This window comes from Coloeus monedula (assembly GCF_965178545.1).
Source record: "Coloeus monedula genome assembly, chromosome: 3".
NCBI classification, from domain to species: Eukaryota; Metazoa; Chordata; class Aves; order Passeriformes; family Corvidae; genus Coloeus; species Coloeus monedula.
Window position 1 is genome coordinate 103,833,795 of NC_138783.1, and position 23,424 is coordinate 103,857,218.

Consider the following 23,424-nt stretch of genomic DNA (forward strand, 5'->3'; position numbering starts at 1 on the left):
GAGCTGTGGGTTGTGTGAGCTGTGGGTTGTGTGAGCCGTGGGCTGTGAGCCGTGGGCCGTGTGAGCCAGCTGTGGAGAATGTGCTGCAGAGGCATCGCTCTGGGGACAGCCAGGTCACGTGTGTGGCACAAGGCGTTAAAGGCAGGAATCAGCAGGGACACCAGGCTCCACTTTGTGGAGGGACATGGTTGTGCCTCTCTGGCCACGTTGCCTCCTCACTTCTGCCTCTCCTTCACTGGTGCTGTCTCACATCCTTTGCTTCCCTGTCAGCCTCCTGTCCCATAGATATTGTTGATAATTCTGTGTGCTCTCTGGCACCTGAAATCCACCTTAACGTACTTCTTTGTACTTCTGTTGCAAAACCATGAGTAAAAGGCAAAGTTTAGTTAAAAATTATTTACCATGCACTACTCCAGCTGAAAAATATAAGCAGTTAACATAAGTGTTGGACTGTGTATCTTAGGGCTTCAGTGATTTATCCATCAATTCTGTCATTGTAAACTGAAGGTGAAGTTACACCTTCATAAGTCTGGGATAACAAATGATTGAACTGAACTTCTGCTGGGTACTTCTGTTTGAATTACTTTCAGTGGGAGAAAAGGGTACAATCAGTAAAAACGTCCTGGGCTGGGCCCCTTGTAACTTCATGGGTTGGTTCAGAATAAATCAGCAGTTCCTGTAGCATGTATTCCTATGATCCAAAGAATGGAGAAAGGTTAAAAATGGAAGTTTGTGTGTGTGTATGTGCCCATGTGGACATATAGACATGTGCTGTTCCTGTAAAAAGTAAATATCAGTTCTGATTATCTTAATATTGATGTAGCAATTTAGAAATAGCTTTCCAAGAGAAGGTTTTTGCAGTGTTATATTTACCAGCATAATGAAATCAGACAACTTTTCAATCCATAAATCACAGTACAGTATTTGCCATTACAATTTTTATGCTTGTACTGAGCAAGCAACACTATCCAAAGAATTTTATTAAATCAAAATAATGAAATTGAAAATCTGTATTGACTCTTCTTTGGCTCTTTCATGTTCTTTTATGCTTTGACTTGGGAATATATTTTGTTTGTTTTTCAGACTCTATTTCCATAATTACTTTATTTCTCAGGTTGAAGGCTGTCTGTCAAATCAACAACCTTGTGTCGTAAATCTCAGGATGCTCTTTATGGTGTTTACTGGCTGCAGCATAACACACATTTTCTAATAATCTTCACTATTGTGCTGATTTGAGAATTTGAAGCACAAAGTGGGTCCAAGCAGACCACAGGAATTAGTGGCTTCAAGGCAATGATAAGAAATTTCTTAATGGCTAAGTAAGAGACAACATAAATTTAAAGTTCATTTTTGGTCATCACAAGAAGTGCTATTGCTTAGGAATGGCTTCAGTGTAATATTCTTTCCTTCTAGAAGGCAAACTGCAGGGGGATTTGTGTATGGGATTGACTACAGGCAGAACGTAAAATATTTTTCTTCAAGAGCCTTAAACATTGTTCTCAATATATTTTCATTCCACACAAATGCAGCTCCTGCAATTTTAGCTGAGAACAGTTTTGCAGATCACACTGTGGAGATGCCCTGGGACTCCACTGCTGGCCAGTCACTTCATTTGAGCATTCAGTCCAAATCAGACCTTCACAGCTGAATCGTGGAGAGCCCATGGAGGTCTGTAAAAGAGCATGGTTTGCCCAAGTACACCTGTTAACATGACCTGGTTTTCTGTGGTACGATCAAGACAAGCCTATTCTTTTCCAGCTTTCAGTTACAAAAATAGATCACTTCTTCCACTGTGGTCAGAAGAATTTTTCATCCATCTTTGGCAACTGTTTTAGAAACACAGTAGACATCTCTCAAGGAGTCTGATTTCTGGAAGCTAAGGGCACTGAACAGCAACTCTTTGTTTGTCCCTGCTTTCTCTATCTTCCCTAACAAATTCAGTTTTCCACCACCTCTACTTCTTGTGTTCTCTGCAGCTTCATTCATCTTTTCCCTTGGGCCAGCAGCTCTAGGTTTTCTTCCTCCATTCACCTCTTTGTCTTCCCTACATATTTTTATTTGGGGGGGCAGGAGGGGGGGGTTGTTCGTTTGGGTTTTCTGTTTGGTTGGTTTTTTAATGCCTAGAACTCTGTGTCTTGTACTCTGCACCATCTCCATTTTTCACAGCAGTACAATGTGCACCCCCAGAATTGGATTCCCCAAACTCTGCTGATGCCACATTTCCATGTGCTACCACTTCCTTCCATTGCAGCTAATCCTAGGAATAAATCATGAAACATGTCAGCATAGTGGCCTTTCCTGGGAGGATGTGTGAAGTTTGAGATGAGTGGTGGTGTTCTGCTAGAAGGCGTTTGGTGACTGCTATCAAGTGGTCCTTTGATCTGGAGACAACTCAGAGGTCCTCACAGTTCTGTGATACAGATGTCAGAACTCTGCATTTTTCCCTCTCTTTTTGCTCCTTGCTTCAGGTTTTTGGGGCATGCTCTGGTCTCCTCAGGTGTCTGACCTGCTTGCAAAGGTATCTGCATCTCTGGGGTTGATCCAGTACAGCTCTCTGAAGCTGTTGCACCAAAATCCCAGCAAGGTGAATGTAGGGCTTCACAACATGCAGGACTTGATGTTAGAGCCAAATTTGTTTTTCAATAAGGACCAGCAGCAGACTTCCAAGGTACTTGTGGAGAAAATGGTTATGCCTCCTTGCACATACCCAAAGACAACATTTAATTTCTTCCTATAGCTCTATTTTTAAGGAAAGGGGTTCCAGTAATCTGAGATCATCTGAAGAATGGTGTGGCAACCTGATCTGGTAAATAGGCTGAAAAACACTTATGTTCAGATGCTAGTGCTCACTTACCAGCACAATGATTCTCTGGGTTAATAATAGCTCCCTTTTTTCTTCATTTATCCCCCAAATTTACTCTCTAATGGAAATCATGCCTGTCACATGTTTAAAACAGATTTTCTTCACTGTGCGTATGGAGGAAGGTAAAGGAAGTGATAAATCTCTAAAAAACATTATGATAAAATAAATCCTCACTTACTAGGGGGTTAGGTATTGAGCTTTTTACTCTTTTGGGGTCTTGATCTATAGCTGGCCCTGCTGACTGCGATGACTTCTCCTGCAGCAGGACTTGAAGTGCCAGAAACTGTCCTCTTGCAGTCGCATGGGAACTCCAAAAACTGAAGCTGTAAATCACCATATCCAGTGAATAGCTGGTGTGCTGTCAATGAATAGATTGAAGGAACTGAAAAATAAAGAAAACAAACAAAAAGCAACCCCCAAAAAACTGGTAAAAATTGGCCGTGTTTGAAAAAAACTAAGTAAAAACTTTGGGGTTTTGAGAATTTGTCTTTCCTTTTCTTGCCTTCAATAATCTGAAGAAAATCCATCACCCTTCCTACCTGCTTCTGACACAAGAAATATTTTATACTTAGTTATTTCCCTCCATTAGCATCCGATCAATAACAGGATCAAACTGCCGACTACGTGCTTGTTCCCTTCCTCCCCGTGTTGCTGCTGTTTGGATATGGGGAATAATTAACTGGGGATCAGAGTGATGCAGCTGCTGTAACCTAATGTTTCTGTCACACCAGTACCCTACTGATAGATGGGCAGTTGTTTGGCTTTTTGTCATGGAGACCGTGGGGCAGGTTGGGCCAGGTGCTGAACTTCCCATTCCACTCCAGTGCCGTGTCAGACGTCCTCTGGCTGTGGTTCAGCAGCAGCAGTGATGGTTATCTCCCAGCCTGCCCTCCTCCCTTGACCAGAAGAAAGGGAAAAGAGGAGGAAGGCTTTTGTTCCTGCGGGATGAACCGCTCCAGCAGCAGCTGCAGGATGCAGAGCGGATGCTTTCTGCTTGCAGTCCTCCCTGTTCCGTGGCAGACAGGCTTCAGCTAAAATAAACCAGTATTCCATGAACCTTTGAAGTGCTTCTGTCTCCTGAGTCACTTCCCTGTCACTGATGAGCAGTGTGATGCTGAGGGATGTTGTCTTGCATCACACAGACATGCTCAGCCATTCAGGCCATTCAGCCTCCCACATCATTTCCCACGTGAGTGGCAGCTTTGTCTTTCCTCACCAACATCTTCCTTAGGGTATTTTCCAAGACAGTGGAAAAGCTAGGACCAGTGGAAATGCACAGAGCCTGGTGCTACTTCTGGCCTCTGAACGTCCTTCCCTGCTTTCTCTCTGTGCAGATTATTTGCCTTAGTAAAAGGATCTGGGAGCAATGCCATCAAAACAGGTTGTCTTCTCTCCCATCTTCTGTGACGGCCACTGCACAGAAAGAAGTGTCGCCTGTCAGGGCAAGCTGGCACGCACGCCAGCAGTGCTCCAAGTGGGCCAGACGGACTGCCACAATCAGGAATCACGTTCTTATTCTTGATTTTACATCATACAATTAAAATCCTAATGTTGTAATGCTCTGGGTTCTCTTTTCTCTACCTGAAATTGCCAATTACATGAAATAATTTGTGATGAGTCCAAAAACCCCCAAAAGCCTAAGCACCTTTTGAATGAAATTGCCTATGGGTCTATTTTCTTCTTGAATCAGTCCAAAGACTTTAATGTGATAATGTTGAGATCTTTACCCTCCAAACAATATAATTCTTTTGGTTTTAATTAAAGAATTTTTTCCTTTGCACTAGACTGATTCTAAACTGGCTTCATTAAATCTTCTTATGCTCTAAGTAGCAGTGACCCAGATAAACACATTTAAAAATGCAACTACTGAAACTACAGTATGTTGTCTTTGTAAGATGCAGCAAGAGAAAGACTAAAACAGTTCTATACATTTACAAGGGTAGCAAGTAGTGGTATATCTTTAAGAGCAGATTCATAGACCAATTTAAATTTTCCATATTACATACACAAATCTGTGTGAAATAAGTGTTGCTTAGTTTGGAGTCAGAAGCTTAAAACTCACAAAAAGGCCTATGAAAAAAATTGCTTTTTCTTTTTCTGGATGACCTTTTGCATCATGACAAGGCCTTTTGAAAAAAAGAGGGGATAACTGTGTTTAAGAATGTATCATAACACAGCCACACAGTCAGGACCATATAGACAACCAGGATAAGGTTGCATTTCTGTTTTCCTTAGTGCCTGAATTTGCAGCTTCAGTGGCTTTTTGATGTAAAGTCTGGGCTCTAGTCCCAGCCAAACCCACCTGGTACCCACCAGCCATGTAAAGCCAAGGTCTGGAGAAGACAGTGGTCCTTCACGGGCTGTATCAAGGATGCAGATGTTGCCAAAGGACTTTGTTTAATGCTGTGTGGGTCAGTCCTTTCTAGGGTCGCAAAAATTGTTTGATGAAATAAGGGGATACATCTCTTTGTTCCAGATGCACATTTTGTGTGTCAGTGTGTGCCAAACGCTGCCCAGGATGCTTCAGTACCAACTTCACGCTGCTGTTGGAGTGTGCTCCAGCTACCTTGTTCAGATCTGATCGTACGTAAACACTGCTTCTCTGTGAGCAAATGTGACCAGAACTTCTCCTGGTAACTGCTGCCCAAGTCATGAACAGCATGGAAGGAGTTGATGGAACTCAGGAGTGTTCAGACTCAGCTCCACGTGGTGGCAAGCACCCGTTCCTGTGGCTGCTGGATAGGGAGAGCTGGGCGCCAGCGGGTTAGCCTGTGGGGTGTCCCTCACACCCCATAACTTGGTGAAATGCAGACCTTTCCACCACTTTTGGTTTTGTGGGTTTTTTTAGACATTGGCGTCGGCTGTGTTTACACAAGGAAGAAATATACGCTATCGGGAACAATTGGATAATAAACAACCTTTAATTAGTGCTGAAGACACACAGGGACTTAATCCCTCAGTGCCTGTTTAGACAGCTAAACCCAAACATGTGCTGGCAGCTGGGTCCTGGAGAAACCTTCACCCAGAGCAGGGGCTGAATCGTCCTTAATCATTGTTAGGACTGGGCAGGGTTTACTGGGCATTAATTGTACTGGGTGATTTGGGATCTTCAAAGACCCACACCTCCCCCCTTTATTTATTTTTGGTAGCAGTATGCTCTCTTGCTTACTCTGCTTAGCATTAAGCTGTAAAATTGCTAATGTCAGACAAAAAGTCAATGGATTTTATTGATTCTTCATGCTTTTGCAGCATTCTGCGGGAGCCTTTCCACTGGACATGGAGGACGCCTGGGGGTGGCAAGATGGGTGTGCACTGGGACGCATTCACCATGGCTACATTCCATGTGAAGCTGTGGGTGCTGGCACTGACCTCACGAGTGAGGTCCATCCAAGGGCTGCCATCCCTTGAGATTACTGGAGTTAACCTGCACAAAGTATTTCCTGGAAAATGCTCCCTGTGAAGATGGCCCTTTCAGTTGCATGAGCAAGCAATGGAAATGCAAGTTGGTTGTTGCAGCCTGACCTGCCCTCCCCATGGGAAAAATTGTGGATGCTGAGTTCAGGGCAGCTCTGGTGCCTTCTTGTTGTGGAGCACATCTTGACAGAGTTTACCGTCACTATACCTGCCCTGGTGGCCACCGTCTCCAGTGCAGCCATGGCCAGCAGCTGTCTGCTCGGCTTCTTGAACTATGGACCATGCCACCTTTTCGGGGATGATTCAGTTGAGATCATATAGGGTTTGTGCTTGCTGGGGGACAGCTGTCTCCTCTGGTTTGGTTTGTGCTGCCCAGATGTTTACCCAGCTTCACCGACAGTTTGGCACATGAGCACATCCACTGACAGGCAGTAAAAACAGCGGTTTTTCTTGGTTGCCGCCTTAGTTCTCAGGGCTTCTTTTGCAACCCCTGTAGTGGTGCGGCTTTTTCCTGCTGTGCATCTCATATTGCAGACGCCTCTGGTTTCCCTCAGCCACCATCCTGGGCAAAGACAGGCCAGCAGCAGCCCCTGGGAGCCCAGTGGCCTGGCACACACTGCCTTGGTACCTCACAGACCACCCATCCCTGCATGTGGGGTGCCTCCTGGGCAGGACAGCCCAGATGGAGCCATAGAGTTTCTTGGGGCAGTGTGGGACAGAGCCACATTTTCCATGCAGAGGACCTGAAAGGTGCAGCAGCCCTTCTGGTCAGTAGTGGCTTCGCCCCTTGAGCATGGGGCAAGTGCAGAGACTAGATGCTAACTATCCCACTGGAAAGGATGAGGGAGAGCTTTTGCAGGTGGCATCTGCCCACCTCCTTTGCCAACAGCAAGCTCTTCAATGAACATAGTTGTTTTCTTTAACACCCCACCAAGAAAATACTGAATTTTTGTGCTTCTTGGGTGTTCTTGCTGTTTCTGTCTGCAAGGAAGGGTGTCATTTTTGTAGCCAAGCTTGCTACCAACATAAGCATTTGCCTGAGGCAAGAGGAGCATGTGCCATTTCTCACAACTTACACAGGCTATAGGCAGTTTTTATTCCCTAAAATTACTATATAATTAAAATTACTTCCTCCTTGTTTGTTAATCTCCCAGGCTCTGTGTGCTTCTGTCAGGTACTTGGAGCTGCAGGAGCTGCAGTAGTTCAAGCCCTCAGTGTCTATCCCTGTTCCCCTGGTCATATCCAGTGCACTCACACTGAGACAGTGGGAGGGGGTCAGTCACCCTGGGTATGAGTTGCTTAAGAGCTGGCAGATAGGGATGGGGAGGTTGGACAGGCACAGGTGGCACCCCAAGGCTGTCTCTGTTTCGAGGGGTATGTCTGGTGGTGGCCCTATCCTAGTGGGAATAGGCATTGATGTTGGTGCCATCTCATTGTATACTCAGGCTGAGGGAGAAGGACCATGCACATCTCCCGTGGCATTGGTCCAGTGTGGGGTGGGGTCAGTGGGAAAAGCTGGTGCCTAAGGGAAGAGAGGACTCAGAATGGTTAAGCCATTGGGAAGAGCAATGCTATGGCATTCCCCACTCCATATAGTACAAGAAAATTCTTAGCTCCAGCTACATGAAAAATGTATCAGGAAAATATATCACTTCCTGAAACAGAATATACACAAAACGAGAGACAAAAGTGTGCTCAGACCCCCTTGCTCAGAGCTGCCTCTCAAAAGGGCTTCTATGGGGCTGACCTTCCCTCCAGCCTGCTCTTAGTATTTGCATTAGTGCAGGAGACAAGGGGAAACAGCCTCAGGCCCTGTCCTCCTGTTATTACAAGGATAAGCTAGGACATGGTACAGCCATGGAGGTTTTTATTTGTGGGTTATTTGTTTGGCTTTCCTAAAGGGAGAGCCTGTGAGAAGTATGTTCTTCCCTATTAGAGCATCACCTTACATTTTCATGGCAGTCTGTTCTGTCTGCTGATGTGGCCTCAAGAATCAAAAAGATTGACAGCAAAAATAAATTTACTTCAGAACTACACCAGTCTGAACCTGCTGGCAGGTTTGTTTGGGGTTTTTTCACTGTTGGTTTTGTTCTTCTTTATTTTTTATTTCCTTATCCTTGTTGGTGGTGGTAAGGGAATGAAGCTACACAGTCAACTTTCTTCCTTCATCACCTATAATCCATGTACCAAAATTCAGTTCTTTGAAGAACTGTGTGAGGAATTAATGCCAGGCTGCAGCCCTGTGTGCCCTTACATGCTGGAGTGCAGGACCTCTTACATCCAGAGCTTCATTGCCATAGAGCATCATCACCTCTCCAGGAGAGCTGAGCTACAGTCGTGCTGTGAACTGTGTTGCTAGACTGCTTCCTGAGGCTGAGCTGAACAGCCAAATACAAAATCTCCCAGTCAGATTTATTGGAGTGGGCTGGTGACGTTCCCCAGAGGACTTACGATCTATGGTGATGGATGACGCCGATGCATTAACGTAGTAGTCTTGTCTGGGAAAGATGTAATTGTCGTTCAGCACCCTGCAGTTTCCCTAAGTTTTTCTGAACATGTAATAGCACACATTGCAGCAGAAATTACTGGTGAAAAATGCTGCAGTAAATATGTCAGGGCTTCTATATCCTACGGCAGTGTGCTTCTCTTCTGAAACCACGCAGCCATCATTACGATAGGGGAGGTGATAATAACAAAATTTGGTATAGTGCACTCATCATGATATATGTTCTCTCCAAATGTTTGATGGAAAAGTATGGGCAGAACTGACCTTGTTTCTTCTTGTAATAAGCATCTGCGAAATATGTTCATGTTTACTTGTCCACAGAATCAGGAAAATGCTATTTACTTTTGCCTGCAATAGCAGCGCTCTTTTTACAGCACTGGTTGCCCTGCCTGCACTTCGTGAAATACAGCCCTTTTCCTCTGAGTAGTCTGAGTCTGGACCCCTGAAGACAAAGAGCATTATTACTTTTTTGTGTAGTCTTGGCATAGTTTAGAATAGTCTCACCTCTATGCATTGGGAGCAGTGTGTCAGTCAGAGCTCAGATACCAAAGCAGCTGAGAAGACTGCTTTGAACTGTCTAGAAGATCTTTGTTCATAGAGCATCAAATTAGTAAAATTCAGGCATAACATTCACACTTAGGCTGAGTAAGTGCTAGAAGTGCTCCAGCAGCAGAGAAACATGATGAAGAGGGAGGAGAATGTACACTGGAGGAATGTACCCACAAGGAGTGGCCAGCAGCTATTCTGAAAGGGAAGGCAGCCCTGTGCCACCTCAGTAAGGGTATGTGTAGATGTATACCCACTCATCCTCATGAGTGATTGCAGTGGTAACTGGAATCCAGGCTGAGGTCTGTGCCTTGTGCTAATCATGTGCCAAAATTAGTGCTGCCCATTAGACCTCACAGTCAAGTGGATGAGGCAAAAGGCATGACAGAAGTGCTTGCTTGTATGCATGTGCATGTGGGACATTTGTAGGCATTACAGGTAATGCAGTTTATTGCAATCTGTAATTGCAGAGAGAGAGAGACCTCAATAAATTCGAGAGACGGGCAATCACCAACCGTATGGAGTTTAACAAGGGCAAGTGCTGGATTCTGCACCTGGAACAGGGCAACCCTGGCTCTGTGCATAGACTGGGCAACGAGAGGCTGGAGAGCAGCTATGCAAAGGGACCTGGGGGTCCTGGTCAATGGCAAGTTGAACATGAGTCAGCAGTGCCCTGGCAGCCAGGAGGGTCAGCTGTGTCCTGAGGAACAACAGGCACAGCATCACCAGCCCAGCCAGGGAGGGGATTGTCCTGCTCTGCTCTGCACTGGGGCAGCCTCACCTTGAGTGCTGGGGGCACTTTTGGGCACCACAATATAAAAAAGACATTAAACTGTTAGAGAGTGTTCAAAGGAGGGCAACAAAGATGGTGAAGGGTCGGGAGGGGAAGCCATATGAGAAGCAGCTGAGGTCACTTGGTTTGTTCAGCCTGGAGGAGACTGAGGGGAGGCCTCATTGTGGTCTTCAACACCCTGATGAGGGGAAGTGGAGGGGCAGGCACTGATCTCTTCGCTCTTGTGACCAGTGTCAGGACCCAAGGCATGAAGCTGAGTCAGGGGAGGTTTAGGTTGGATATCAGGAAAAAGTTCTTCACCCAGAGGGTGGTTGGGCACTGGAACAGGCTCCCCAGGGAAGTGGTCACAGCACCAACCCAGACAGAGTTCAAGAAGCATCTGGACAGTGCTCTCAGGCACATGGTGTGGCTCTTAGGGTGCCCTTTGCAGGGCCAGGAGCTGGACTTGATGATCCTGATGGGTCCTTTCCAGCTCAGTGTATTTTATGGTTCTGTGATAACCTGGACTGGTTGACTGAACAGTGGTGCCCTCAGTGGCACTGAGATGCAACATGACATATTTTCAGTATTTTCTGTTATTTGCATACTACTTGTGGTCAGATCCATCTGTCAGAGGCATATTTCACAGTTCAGTCTAGGGGCTTCTAGGAGGGCAAAATTGGTCATTGTTGAGAGGTTGTGAGGTTTTCTTGTTACATCCATCAGCACCATCATGCTGCAACTCATGCTGGTGTTATTTTGAATTCAGTCAGAATTCATCTGACATCTCATGCATCATGGCATGGTGGAGAGAAGAGGTCAATTCTCTTCACCTCAAAGTCAAACCAGGAAACACTTGGTAGAGATGCTGTGATGAAAGCATTTGTAAAATGATGTGAGATTCAAAGAAAAAATGCAGCATTTTTTATCACATCACAGGTATCTTACATTTTTCTGTCTCTTTTAAACAAAATTCTTGCAGCGGTTAAAAATTTTGCAAGGATGAAAATAAGAGGCTTTTTTTCTTGAAAGTTTTTTCCATCCACACATTATGAGATAGGGTGGTGCATGAGTGCTTGAAATCTGCTGTGTGCATACTTTTTGCTGAGGATTAGTGCCATTGTGTAGCTGATGAAATGTTGGGCTTGGTTTGTAAAAGTGATGGGGAGGGAGAGAAGGAGGGTCAGTCTAATAAATCTGAAACTATGAGCATAAACTTGATTTTGAAGTGGCAAGCTGATGGAGCATTTGGTTACTCATGCTAGTGGGGAAGGACAGAGTATTAAATAGCCATAGTTTGCACAGAGGGAGGGAAGATTCCTCTGTCTTTCGGCTCCCCAGGCAGTACCCCAATACTCCTGCACCTTCGTGTCTGTCTTGTGTTCCCAAGTGAGACCCTGTCCCACAAGAGAAGATAAGCTGATGAGTCTGTTATTGGTTGCCAGCTCTTCATCCCTAGATCTTGTAGTTTGGGACAATATCTGTGTCATAAGAGCCATCATAGCTATGGGCAGCAGAAAGGGTTTATCCCTTTCAGCCCATGGCGGCAAGCTGGGTAGCACACATGTGTGGTTAATCACCTGCATGTCCTTACCCATGTTCTTAGGCAAGAGCGTTTTTATGTCACCAGAAAGGATCTGTGAGCTGAAAGGTTCAGTTTTTCACTTGGTTTTGGTTTCCTTCTCATTTTTTATTTATTTAAGCCAGGCTATATAAGGACGATGAGAGGCTATGTGAAAATGTGCCTTTCAGTTGATTTAAGATGAGTTACAGAAGTGTTGGAATTTGCTATTCTAATCCCATGTCTCTATAATAAAGCTGAGGTTAGCCCTATTCTGGCCCTGTCTGCGCTAAGAAAAAGTGGGTTTTAACTGGAGCTGGTGTGCTGTAAGGAGTAGATGGGAAAGGGTTTGCAGTGAGTCTGAAGGGCAGGGTCTTTCAGGGCGCATGTGGTACTGGTGGCACCTCAGGCTGTTTACAGGGTTTGAGCTAGTGAAGCTGGTTTACCCCTTGAGGAGGTAGTCTGGTGTGATTCACTTTTGTGGCTAGTTGGGAGACAGACAAAGGGGTCAAAAGTGTGTTGTATAACAGGGAAAAGTCAGATATTTTGCCTGCAAAAGTGGCATAGCAGTTTAAGAACTGATTTTTAACTTTACCTCACTGATCTGTTGGCTGAGACTTGGTAACTAATCCGTGGCAGGGTCCCTGTCCCTCTTACCATGAGCAAGACAGATTCACATCAGCCAGAAGAGATGGGCAAATGGATGGCAGCCTTTGCCACATTGATCCTCATCCGATGCTGGAGAAGATCAAGTGAATGTGGTAAAAATATCTGTGCCTGGGATCAGTGGAGAGAGTCAGGACGAAACAGGGAGCCAAGTGTCTCAGAGCAGTGAACAAACCTCCACTGGGGAACTAATGAGGCTTTGAAGTAATTTCATTGATATCAAACTTGGAAATCCTTTTTAAGAACTGAGATGCTTTATGGGCTGTTTAATAAAGCACTTGACTGGGAAAGGAAGAAATATTTTATTAGGTTGACACTGAGTGCTTTTTGTTTCAGGTTTTGGGGGAAGCAGGACTGGCAATTATGTTTAATTGGTATCCTTTTCCTCTTGTTATCATTGGTGTATTGATTGCTGGGAAAACAAAATGCCTGGGTTTTAAAATTTACTGTAAAGTAAGGGCTCTCTTGTTTGTTTTGTTTAGCCCTGTGTACTCAAACCCGCTCATTTTTCTTTGCTTTGCTGGCGAATATAATGTTTTGATTGAAAATGATACTAAATAATCAGTTAAATGAGATATTTAATGACAAGAAAAATTCTTTAAAATATTTTTTCCCATAGGAAAATCATGCACTTCACTTTTTGAGCCTAAGAATGCTAGCATTAATCTGCCTTCTTCCTATGATCTTACTACAAAAGTAAATACATGGGTGCACAGCATGCGTGAAAGCCATGGAGGTTAAGGTATAGTAAATCTCAGGAGCTCTGATGCAAGAGAGATCCCTAGAGTAAGTTTCCCCCATATAATTTTAATTTAGAGTTTCTTAGACTCATAGTCCACTGTCAGTTTGCCTTCCCTGTGGGAAGCTAACGTACTGTATGAGAAGAAAGGCTGGTAGATGAGAGTAGAGCAGGTGATATTGAGCAAGGCCTTTGTCACTGTGTCCCATAAGATCCTCACAGACACACAGCTGATGCAGGGGCTGGATGAACAGACAGTGGATTGGACACTGGCAGAACAGGCCCAGCAACACGAAGTCCAGTTGGGTTGGGGTGACTAGAGCTGTACTCCGAAGGTACTGGGTCCAGCCCTGCTCAGCCTCTTCATTAATGATCTGGATGATGGGCACAGTGTACCTGCAGAAGTTTGCCGGTTGCACAAAACTGGCAGAAGTGGCTGATACATCAGAGGGTCATGCTGCCTTCCAGAGGGACATCAACAGGCAGGAGAAATAAGCTGACAGGAGCCTTGGAAGTTTGCCAAAGAGAAGTGCAAAGCCCTGCACCTGGGGAAAAGCATCAGTATATGCCAGGGGCCACCCACCTGGAAAGCAGCTCAGCAAGAAAGGACCCTGGTGTCCTGGTGGACACCGAAATGACCATGAGCCACAAAGATGATGGGCTAGAGTATGTCTCCTGGAGGAAGTTTTGGTTTTGAGAAGGTGCTGGTGAGAAGTTACTCCCCCAGGACTATTCAGGCATCACCTTCCCATGGTAGCTGCTCAGGGCTGGGCACTGACACATCTGTCTCAACACAGTGCTGCAGCTGCTGACGTCCACATCCCAAGGACTGCCTCATGCTTTGAAGGAGACATCTGCACACTGCCAGTTCTATGGGGGAAAGCTGATTTAAACACATACTTCTACAGTCTTAAAAACAGTAAGTTGTCTTCCCAGTTTGAACAGAAACTGAGAGCACAAAAGCTGAACCGAGCCAGAAGCCCCAGCTGGGTTGAAGGGACATCACTGAACACGTGACTCAGCAGTAATTATGGCTGGCAAATTTATATTTGTCTTCCACGTGTCAGGTTTAATACATCAGATTTCCATGCACTGTCTCTACCTCAGAGTGTGTGTTCAGCTCACTGGAAGCTAAGCAAGTTGATGCCCTTCAGACATTTGTATACAATACCAAGGATAAAAACAATCTACCACCGTAAAGGTTTTATTTTCAGAAACTTGGTGAAAGGTTCCTCCAAGCATGACAGTTCAGAGACCCCAGGAACAGGCATATGCTGCAGATATGAGAGATATTGAAGATTTGGGAATAGCAAGATCAATCTCAAACAATTTCAAGGTAGCCCTTTTTTTGTAGTGCTGGCTTACATGTAATAGTGTATATGGGTGTGAGCAGTGGTCATTTTGGAAGCAGAGCCCATCAGTTAAGTGTTACAACCAGTTAGTGAAATAATTTGTGAATGGAGTAGAAGGAGAGGGAAAAGGCATCCAGGAGTACAGCAGCAAGTGCCATCTCCCTTACACTTAGGGCATATCACAGTTTCCACTGCAAATGTAGGCGGTCTGTGAGGCTTTCAAACTGGGTATAAAAATTCACTGCAGGTTGAAATTTGTCAGGCAAATTTTCTATTCCTTCCACAGCATTTATTGTCTGTCTTGCATATATCGCCCTTGGGAGTGAAGGCACTGGTTTCAGGCCCATGACAAAATTTTTTTTTTCAATTGTTGTGATTTGTTTTTAAATGAGAAAAAATGGAGTTCTCTCCTCCCTGGAATGGATTGCTAACTACAAATTGTTGACAACAGCAATATAGTTAGCAAATATATGACTCTAATGTGCTCTTTGCAGGTGATTAGCCTGTGCAATAGGCAGACGGCCGTGGTATTTATTCAACTGAACTATTTAAAAGACCGAAGTACGATCAGTTAGTCAGGCTGCTGCATTTGAGAACGATCATGCTGTGTGCTGAAGCAGTGTATACATATTGTCCATGTCCCATCTATAACATGCCATTTTGCACTGCTGTACTGATTTCCTTGCTCTCTCATTTCCCCAGGGCTTAATAGCTTGGATGGGAGCCTTGACACAAATAGCTTTGCCTCTCAAAAGGATCCACAATGCAACAGTGGAAAATAAACCTGTTGCATGATTTGCATTGGAGCCTAATTCCTCTAGCATCTTTTGAAGTTGTCTGATGCGATGCTTATTTTAACTGCTCCTTGGCAGTAGTCAGCTCATCCTCCACGGTGTAGCTTCCATAGAATAAGAAGTACCATGAGGCAGTGTGTAGGTGCATGGTGAACAGGAGACGTGTAGAGGGATGGGCAGCAAAGGCTGTGGGTGTAACTTTCATACTGGCAGCAGTACCCTTGTGCTGGAGTGAATCCTGCCCACCTTTCCAATGCCTTTCTTTCTTTGCCTTCAATCGATTTTGAATGGCACCTCCTAAATCTTTACAGGGTGGTGTTGGGTGTTTGAGTCAAGGGAATGAGGCAGAAGAGGACAGGGCTAAACTGGGATGTTTCCCTGGTGCCCCTTGAGGAGACAGAGAAGTGCATGCCCAGTGATTCCCTTTTTGTGATGACCAAGCAGGAGTCATTGAGCTCCTTTTCCAGAGGCAGTGAGACTGCATTTAGGGTTCAGCTGTGAGCCGGCAAGAGGGTGAAGGCCAGCTTGCCTTAAGAAATATCCTGTGGGTCTCCTCTGCTCTGCCTGCCCCACACCTTGGAGGGGTTCACCATCGGCCTGTTTCCAAGCAGAAGAGTGACAGGCCCCACTGGCCCGTGGTGTCTCTGCACCCAACTGACGTGTGTGGGGTATCAAAAACAGTACCAGAAATGGTGCAACATGGGAGAAGGCAATCTCACCACTAGCTGTGAGTTGATAACTGCTTTGCCCCTTGGTGCTTGAGGATTATATACTAAAAGCATACGTGGGGTAGCTAGGATTGTCAGTCCCAGGTGCCTGAATGAATAGGTAAATCAGTGGGAAATGTGACAGGCAAACATGCTGAAATCCTCTGTGACTTGCACGTATGGGAGAGCCCACCTGTATGTTATTTGTGTAGTAATAGTTCCATGTATTTGGTATATGAAAGGTCACTTTATTCAAATTCATTTTTTCTATTCTAGTAACAAAACACCAATAATAATACGGTAAAGCCTTTGTGTATGGCTGAAGCTATAGCGACCAAAATTTGTAGCATGGAAGATGATTTGTAGTTGGTTGGATCAGTGACATCAAGCAGCGAGTTTTAGGAAAACACTGAAGTCCACATCCAACCATAATTGTGTCCCCAAGCAGCTCCATTAAGTCAAGATTTTTAATTTTCTGTTTGTTACTCTGTTTATACTCAAGGGAAGCCCTGTTTTTCTAGGAGATACTGAGCCAGGCATCCCACAAAGGGGGCATCTAATCCTTTCCCATAGTGTGCGCAGTATAATTTGAGTTCTGTGTAGACACAAGGTACAAGCCATGGTACAGACAAGCAGGCAGAGCACAGGGAGAGCTGTGCTGCGGCCGCACAGGAAGGCACACAGCAGCCCTGAGAAAAATCTGTTGCACAGCCATCAACAGGAGATTAAAAAAATAAGCTGGAGTTATCACTACCCTTTCAAGGCATTTGTGTATAGCTAAGATACCATTTCCTGTACAGTCACACACATCATTGCATAGTGCCATGAACTTAGCTCTTATCAGCACCCAGATGGGAAAGCTCGGGTTATTTACAGTAGGGCTTGTTTCAGTGTTTCAAGCTTCTTTTCAGTTAAAACAAATGGCAAATTAAATATAAAATAGGTAAGTAGGGAGAGTGAAATTGATTCTTCAGGACCGATGTATTGTAGGCAGAAAAAAGTTAAGGCACTTCCTCTAGATTATGTTACCTTCTTTTATGTATATTAGATGCACAAAACTTACTTTAAAAACTGGGTAACTGAATAATTTATGTGTACTGAAGCAGCAATTTTAAAAGACCCCAAAAAACCCCCAAACCCCAGCACATGCTTCAGGTTGATTTTTATTACAGGAGAAGTATAATATAGCGATCACTGTTTATACCAATATTGAAAATTCACTTTCGTTTCAGTCACTTCCATGTGGATTTAGGGTTTTGTACTGTCTGCTATGTACACAGTATATAAAAAAGGAGTCCAGGAACTACAAAACACCTTTGGACAACTTCAATCTGTCTCTTGATCTCAGATCTTCAAAGTTTCCTCATTTGAGGCTTGGGGACTTGGATCCTTTTCACTCTGCCTGCTTACTGACCTTGATAATAGGTGATGAGTCTAACACGTGTTTAGCAGCCTTGGGATTCCCTCCCAAATGAAACTGAAAATAGCTTTACAGGAAGCAGGATCAAGTTGTGCTGGACTCCACTGTGCCTGGCAGCCAGCTACTGCCAAGCTGCAGGCTGCGGGCAGGATCAGGAAATAATTTTAAGTATTTTTATAGATATATATTTTTTTTTATATATGTTATATTTTTTTTCTGTGGTGATGACATGCTCAAGAAGCAGGTGTACTGGAATTACAGACAGGTCCTTCCCCATAGGAAAGGTGAGGGGGGAAAAAACCCACCCCAAAACCGTAAACCTGGGTAAAGGGCTGCACCTCACCTTTCTTGTCTCCTTCCTCTCACATGGTGGGGCCCTCCCAGAGGTAGTGACCTCGAGCCCAGCAAGGTATATTTACAGATCCCAGGCACATGTAGGATTCAGTGTGGAAAACAATATTTGACTATGCTTTAAAAAAAACCAGCCAAGCCTACAGGCATTTCTCCAAGGTGATAGATGAGCTCTTCTTCCCCTCATCTCGCTATTTCCTCTGCCTCCAGCCCTGTCACCTTTTAAAGCAGCAGTGGGGGGATTTTATTGTGTTTTATACTTTCATCTTCAGTGGTGATCTGTCTCTCTCTCCATGGGTCCCTACACCATGCTAATCCCTCACGTCTCTTACACAGCATAATTTTCATCTTAATTTTTCTGTTTCTCAACATTAAATGGGTTTGCCAGGGGAACAGGGGGTCATTTCCTGTCCCCACCAAATCTTTAATTCTCTATGGAAACACCACAATCTCACACTTCTCAAGCAAACAGAAACATGGGGAAGAGGCAGTGTCATGGGCAGAACACTCAGCTGTGCTGCAGCAGCTGGAGGAGCAAAGATGCTGGTGTGCACTACAGATACCAAGGGTTTAAAATGGTCATTTGGAAAACAGGGAGGGAGAGATTATATAAGAACAGTAGAAAATGGCTTCTAATTCCTTAACAGAAATGACGATATCTGTTTCTTTCAGCTTAATCTGCTGAGCTGTCTCCTCATAGTCTTTATTTTTAGAAACAATTACTCTTCTTTTTTTCAAAACAACACTGGCCCAATGGTTTTCTTACTGATACTTGTCACTTTCTGAATAAGAAATTTGATTTTTGCTCCTGTTTTCAGTGCTTGGGCATCTCTGCCTTCCTGTAATCTATCTCAGCAAGGCAGGAACAAAGGAAACAAACAAAAAAACCAAACCCAACCCTATATTTGTGAATCTTTTCTGCAGAACATTTCATGAGATGGGAATTATCTGGAATTATTCTCCTTGAGCCCGCAGCAGGAGGGGAAAATAAATGACTCGTGTTTACTTTTAAAAATCCTTTTTAAGAACTCAAACGCGCCTGATAAATTGTTAGCATTTCACCCAACCAGCCTCTGCTATCAACTCCTGGCATTTCTGTAGGTAGTCCTGTGCTCGCCATAGTATCTCACTGCCAAGTCCAGGGATTTACAGGTCTCAGGAGAGATTTAAGAGATTTCCCATTTCCTCGCCTTGGACATTTTTTAGCCTCTGTTTGTGGGGTTTTGTTTTTTCCCCTTTTCCTTGACCTCTTTGCAGGTTTGTTGGTCTTATAAACATCTCTGCCAGCAAATAATTTCTGTAAGGAGTTCTTTACATGCTCTTAGACACAGACACATCCCCAAGCTGGGACCCTTCACCCAGACAATTTCAGTTTCAGAGTGTTGCTGCCCTCCCTGTCATCTCCTGTCATCCCAGTGAGCCTGCATGACATGGGGGAAGTGCCTTGCTCCCATGGGCCTGGGCAGCTGGGCAGTGGTGATGGCACATCATTTGCTCATAGGGAGTATGATTCAGACCTGTGCAGGTGAAAAATGTACATTTGGGGTGCACCGGTGCTTTCCCATGGTAACAGAGTTGAAACTGGACAAGTTTCCATGGTGATTATTACTATGCTGGATTCTCTGCACACTTCGGGAGAGGCATGGGCAGCACCAGGTGAAGCAGCCAGGCGTCAGCCAAAGTCTGCTGGCAGCAGCTCACAGGGGAGAAATTACTTATCCTTCTAAATAAATGGATGCATAGTGCCATTAATTTTCTGGGGTTTTGGGGTTTTTTTTCTGCAGGGGGAGGGAAGTGTTGATCTTCAAGGGAAACAGGCTGCATATTTCACCACGATCATGAAACCATCCCTGCCCTTTATTTAATTGCCATTTGCTTGGTTGATATAAAGAGACGGGCTGTCAAAATAAATTTTAAGTTGTTTTGTTGGTTTGGTTTTTTTTTGTCAAGTCTTTAATGAATCAGGTGCCTGGTTCACATTACTGTCTCTATCCAGCCCTGTGGGAGGGTGAATGCTGGGGTTTGGATTGGTTTTGCTTTGCTGTTGCCTGACCATGCTCCTTTCTGATCCTGCTCAGAGCAGTTTTTGGGATGAAAAAGGGACAAGCACTGACAGGGAATCAAGCACCCTTCACCAATGGTTGAATATTTCTTGGCTGCAATATTTTTAGAAATGTTTGTTTCGGGGCTTCTGTTGAGTTAAAACAACATGCTGTCACTCAGCTCTGGCATGCATTGTCATTATGTGAAGCTTTGTTTAAAAATGTGGGATGGGCATCCTGAGTCCTTGTTTCAGGCTGTGTACTGAGAGGTTTTTTGGCTGCAGGCAGTGCTTAAGGCCATTTAAATTATCTGTGTTTATGGCAAAATATAAGTTCCTCAAAATGCTTTGCACAACACTCAGGGCTGTATGTATAGCCAGCATCTCTGTATATATAGTACTCTGTATTATGGAGCCATTAGCTTGAAGTGTGGAAATGTTTAACGGCTTTTCTTTGGTGACGGGGGTCTTTTATAAAGGCAATTGCAAATATTATTTTAGGGAGGAGATTTATGTGGTGCCTAAAATATATTTCTGGCTTCCAGGCCAAATTATGTCGGTGCTGATGCTCCTGGCAGTGTGGAGCCGCCGTGGGTCCCACTGACAGCAATGTAGAGGTGGTGCTGGCAGAGCCCAAGAAGCCCTGCAACATGGAGGAGCTGTACAAGGATGCCCCAAACCTGCCTATGGACGTCACCAACTCACCCTCGGCGATGGCAAACAACAAGCTGGAAAATGGGGTGGCCCAGCTGATCACAGCAGAGGCCTGGAACATCAACTCGGCCGACCTGATGAAGAAAGCCCTTTCCCCACTGGTGACAGTCCCTGCGCCCTCCATCCTGACGCCACCGGCCGAGTCGCAGAGCGGGGTGGCCCTGAAGGTGGCGGCCACCGTGCTGCAGCCCATCTGCCTGGGGGACAACCCCGTGGTCCTGCCCATCCACCTGCAGGTCGCCGGCAGCGCTGCCCCGCAGATGCCGGCCACCAATGCCGCCACTCCCTACGTGATGACCACCCAGGGCCCTGTCCCGCTCCCCGTCCTCCTGGAGCAGCACGTCTTCCAGCACCTGAACTCGCCCCTGGTGCTGCCTCCGGGGGCTGCCTGCCCCACCAGCCCCTTGCACGCCGGCCTCTTCCCCGGCACCACGACCCCTGTTGGGCAGCCCCAGCTCCTGGACCCCAAGCCCTCCAGCCAAGCGCAGGAGCCCGTCCTGCCCCCGGTCTTTCAGACACCGGGATTCGCCGCCGTCCTTCAGGACCTGTTTCCCTCACAGGGCGCCCTGGGCTCAGCCCCCTGTCAGCCGCCCCCCGACTACACCACCCTCCCACCCCAGGCCTTCAGCTCGCCCCTGTCCCCGCTGGTGCCCCCTGCTACGCTGCTGGTGCCCTACCCCGTCATCGTGCCCTTACCCGTCCCCATCCCTATCCCCATCCCTGTCCCCATCCCTGTGCCCCACGGCGCCGAGGCCAAGGCGGCCCCTGACCCACCCAAGCCGCCGCTCTTCACCCCCCATTCCTGCAAGGGCACCCAGACACCCCTGGAGAAGGAGGAGACGAAGCCCTTCGAACTCCTCCACCCGCGGGAGTTTCCCCAGCTCAGCCGACACACTGTCATCAAGATGGGTGGTGAGAACGAGGCGTTGGACCTCTCCATGAGAGGGCCGCCCGCGCTTCGGGCCAGCGAGGCCGCGCTGCCGCCGCCGCCGCCGCCGCCCGAGGACGGGGCCCTGGACCTGTCCCTCGCCTCCTGTCGCAAGCCGGGGGGGCTGCACGGGGAGGCGGCCGGCCCTGGCCCCGCCACCACCGCCGAGATCGGTGCCCACCCCGCGCCGGACAAGCTCCCCGGGCCAGCCGGGCCCTTCGCCCCCTGCAAGCCCCAGGAGGCGGTGGGCAAGGCGGAGGGCAGGGCCGCGGGCGGCGGCGCGGCTGAGCTGCTGCGGCAGCCGCAGAAGTGGCTGGTGGAACAGGCGGGCAGGGCGGGCTGCGAGCCTAAGGCCGGCAACAACATCGAGATCGTCAGCACCTCGCAGACAGCCAAAGTCATCGTTTCCGTCAAGGATGCCGTGCCCACCATCTTCTGCGGCAAGATCAAGGGCCTGTCGGGGGTCTCCACCAAAAACTTTTCCTTCAAAAGGGACCTGCCCCAGGACTCGGTGCTGCAGTGCTACGATGTGAAGAGCCCGCCCGAGCCTCGGGACAGCGCCGAGGCCCTCAGGAAACCCGTCAAAAACAGGAGCGTAAAGCTAAAGAAAATTAACTCGCCGGAGATACATATTCTTCCAATCAAGAAGCAACGGCTGGCTGCCTTTTTTCCAAGAAAGTAAATTATGGGTTTTTAGAATTTTAAGATTATTATGAGAAGAAGAAGAAAAATAATAAAAAAGATGCACTTGGTTTTAAACTCATTTAAAACTTTAAACTATCTTTGTAAGTTATTTTTGGGGGAAGAGGGAGAGGATCAGATGTAGAGTCCCTATAAACTGGGTTGGTTTGGTTTTTTTCTCTTGTTTTCGGTTGGTTTTTTTTTTGTTATCAAATTTTGACTTTTCATGGGAAACTGAATAAAAAGCAACCTATTTTTCAAGCAGATTGCACATTTTGCAGCTTTAATGGAGTAATGGATGAGTCAGAGGGGTAAGAGCTATTTTCACTGCCATAAAGTGCTTTGATGATGTAACTCTTCATAACAGTCAGAATGGAAATTTCAAAATAAATGTTTGTACGTGCTAATTGGTTGCAGCATTCTTTTCTCATTTCCGAATCACTTTCAGTCTACAGAGAAGGTCATGCAAAAAAATCTGTAAACTGTAAAGCGCTGGACCTGACTTACGATGAACGTAAAATGTTAATAGCAGGCTAAGAAAAATTATCTTGTCCTGCAGCAGTGTCAAGAGCACATCACAACAGCAGCTAACGATGCACCCAAATGAGCTACTGGAGGAGTGAGAGCGAGCAGTACAGCCTGTGCACACTCAGGACAGGTTCACTGCGAGAGACCCACAGGAAAGCATCTTAAGTAATGTTATCAGTCATTTAAAAGAGAAAAGCGTAAAAGTCAGGGGAATTCAGTTGCCAGGGGGCAGGAGGGGAGGAAGAATCACATATTTTTCCAGCCTGACTACAGCTATATGGAAAAGTTGTTTATTGTTAGTTTTCTAAGTTTCTTTGATGGCTGAAATCAATGCACGTAAAAGCAGAGGTGTAACTTTATCACTCGGCAGTGTACAAAGCCACCCACAAATGGAAAAATGTGAGCATACAATTAAAATAAAAGTTCTGCTAGGTTATGGTTTTGCACTTGTCTATGGAAATGAGCTGCAGGTGCATTATTGTCTGTCAGCTTCAAAGTTCACACAGCTCACTGGTTAAAACAGATCCTGACAGAAGGACAAATGTGAGAGCAGGAGGACAATTCGTGGTGGCCACTGCCCTTTTTTGTGGCTATACCTGTAGAAAACTTCTGTTACAATTTCAAATTAATATTCCTGGCAGTGCTCCAGGACTGGCAAAGTAAAAAAGGCATTAGCTGGATACCATCACACACTAACTGTGCCTGCCTTTGCCTAGCTGCAGCCAACTTACTCCCAAGACTCCTCTTGGACATCTTTGGGAAGGTTTTTGCAGTTGTTCATACAATGAGAAGTTCCTCAAAGGAGCAGCTTCAGTGTCTCAACTTGCACCCATAGGCACCA

General features: G+C 45.9%; 1 protein-coding gene across 2 annotated transcripts in view; it reads left to right on the plus strand.

The window, feature by feature from the left end:
- Nucleotides 1-22,453, plus strand: part of RAI2 (retinoic acid induced 2) — a 44,774-nt gene extending 22,321 nt beyond the window's left edge. Inside the window, exons 1-2 of one of the 2 annotated variants that reach the window (XM_082278192.1) lie at nt 9,464-9,564; nt 20,278-22,453. In XM_082278192.1, the coding sequence (XP_082134318.1) occupies nt 20,383-22,056 (1,674 nt within the window). In that variant the 5' untranslated portion in view covers nt 9,464-9,564; nt 20,278-20,382 and the 3' untranslated portion in view covers nt 22,057-22,453. Of the gene's footprint in view, nt 1-9,463; nt 9,565-20,277 lie in introns of those variants that run through there. The other variant, XM_082278191.1, reaches the window with a different exon arrangement.
- Nucleotides 22,454-23,424: the final 971 nt, after the last annotated feature.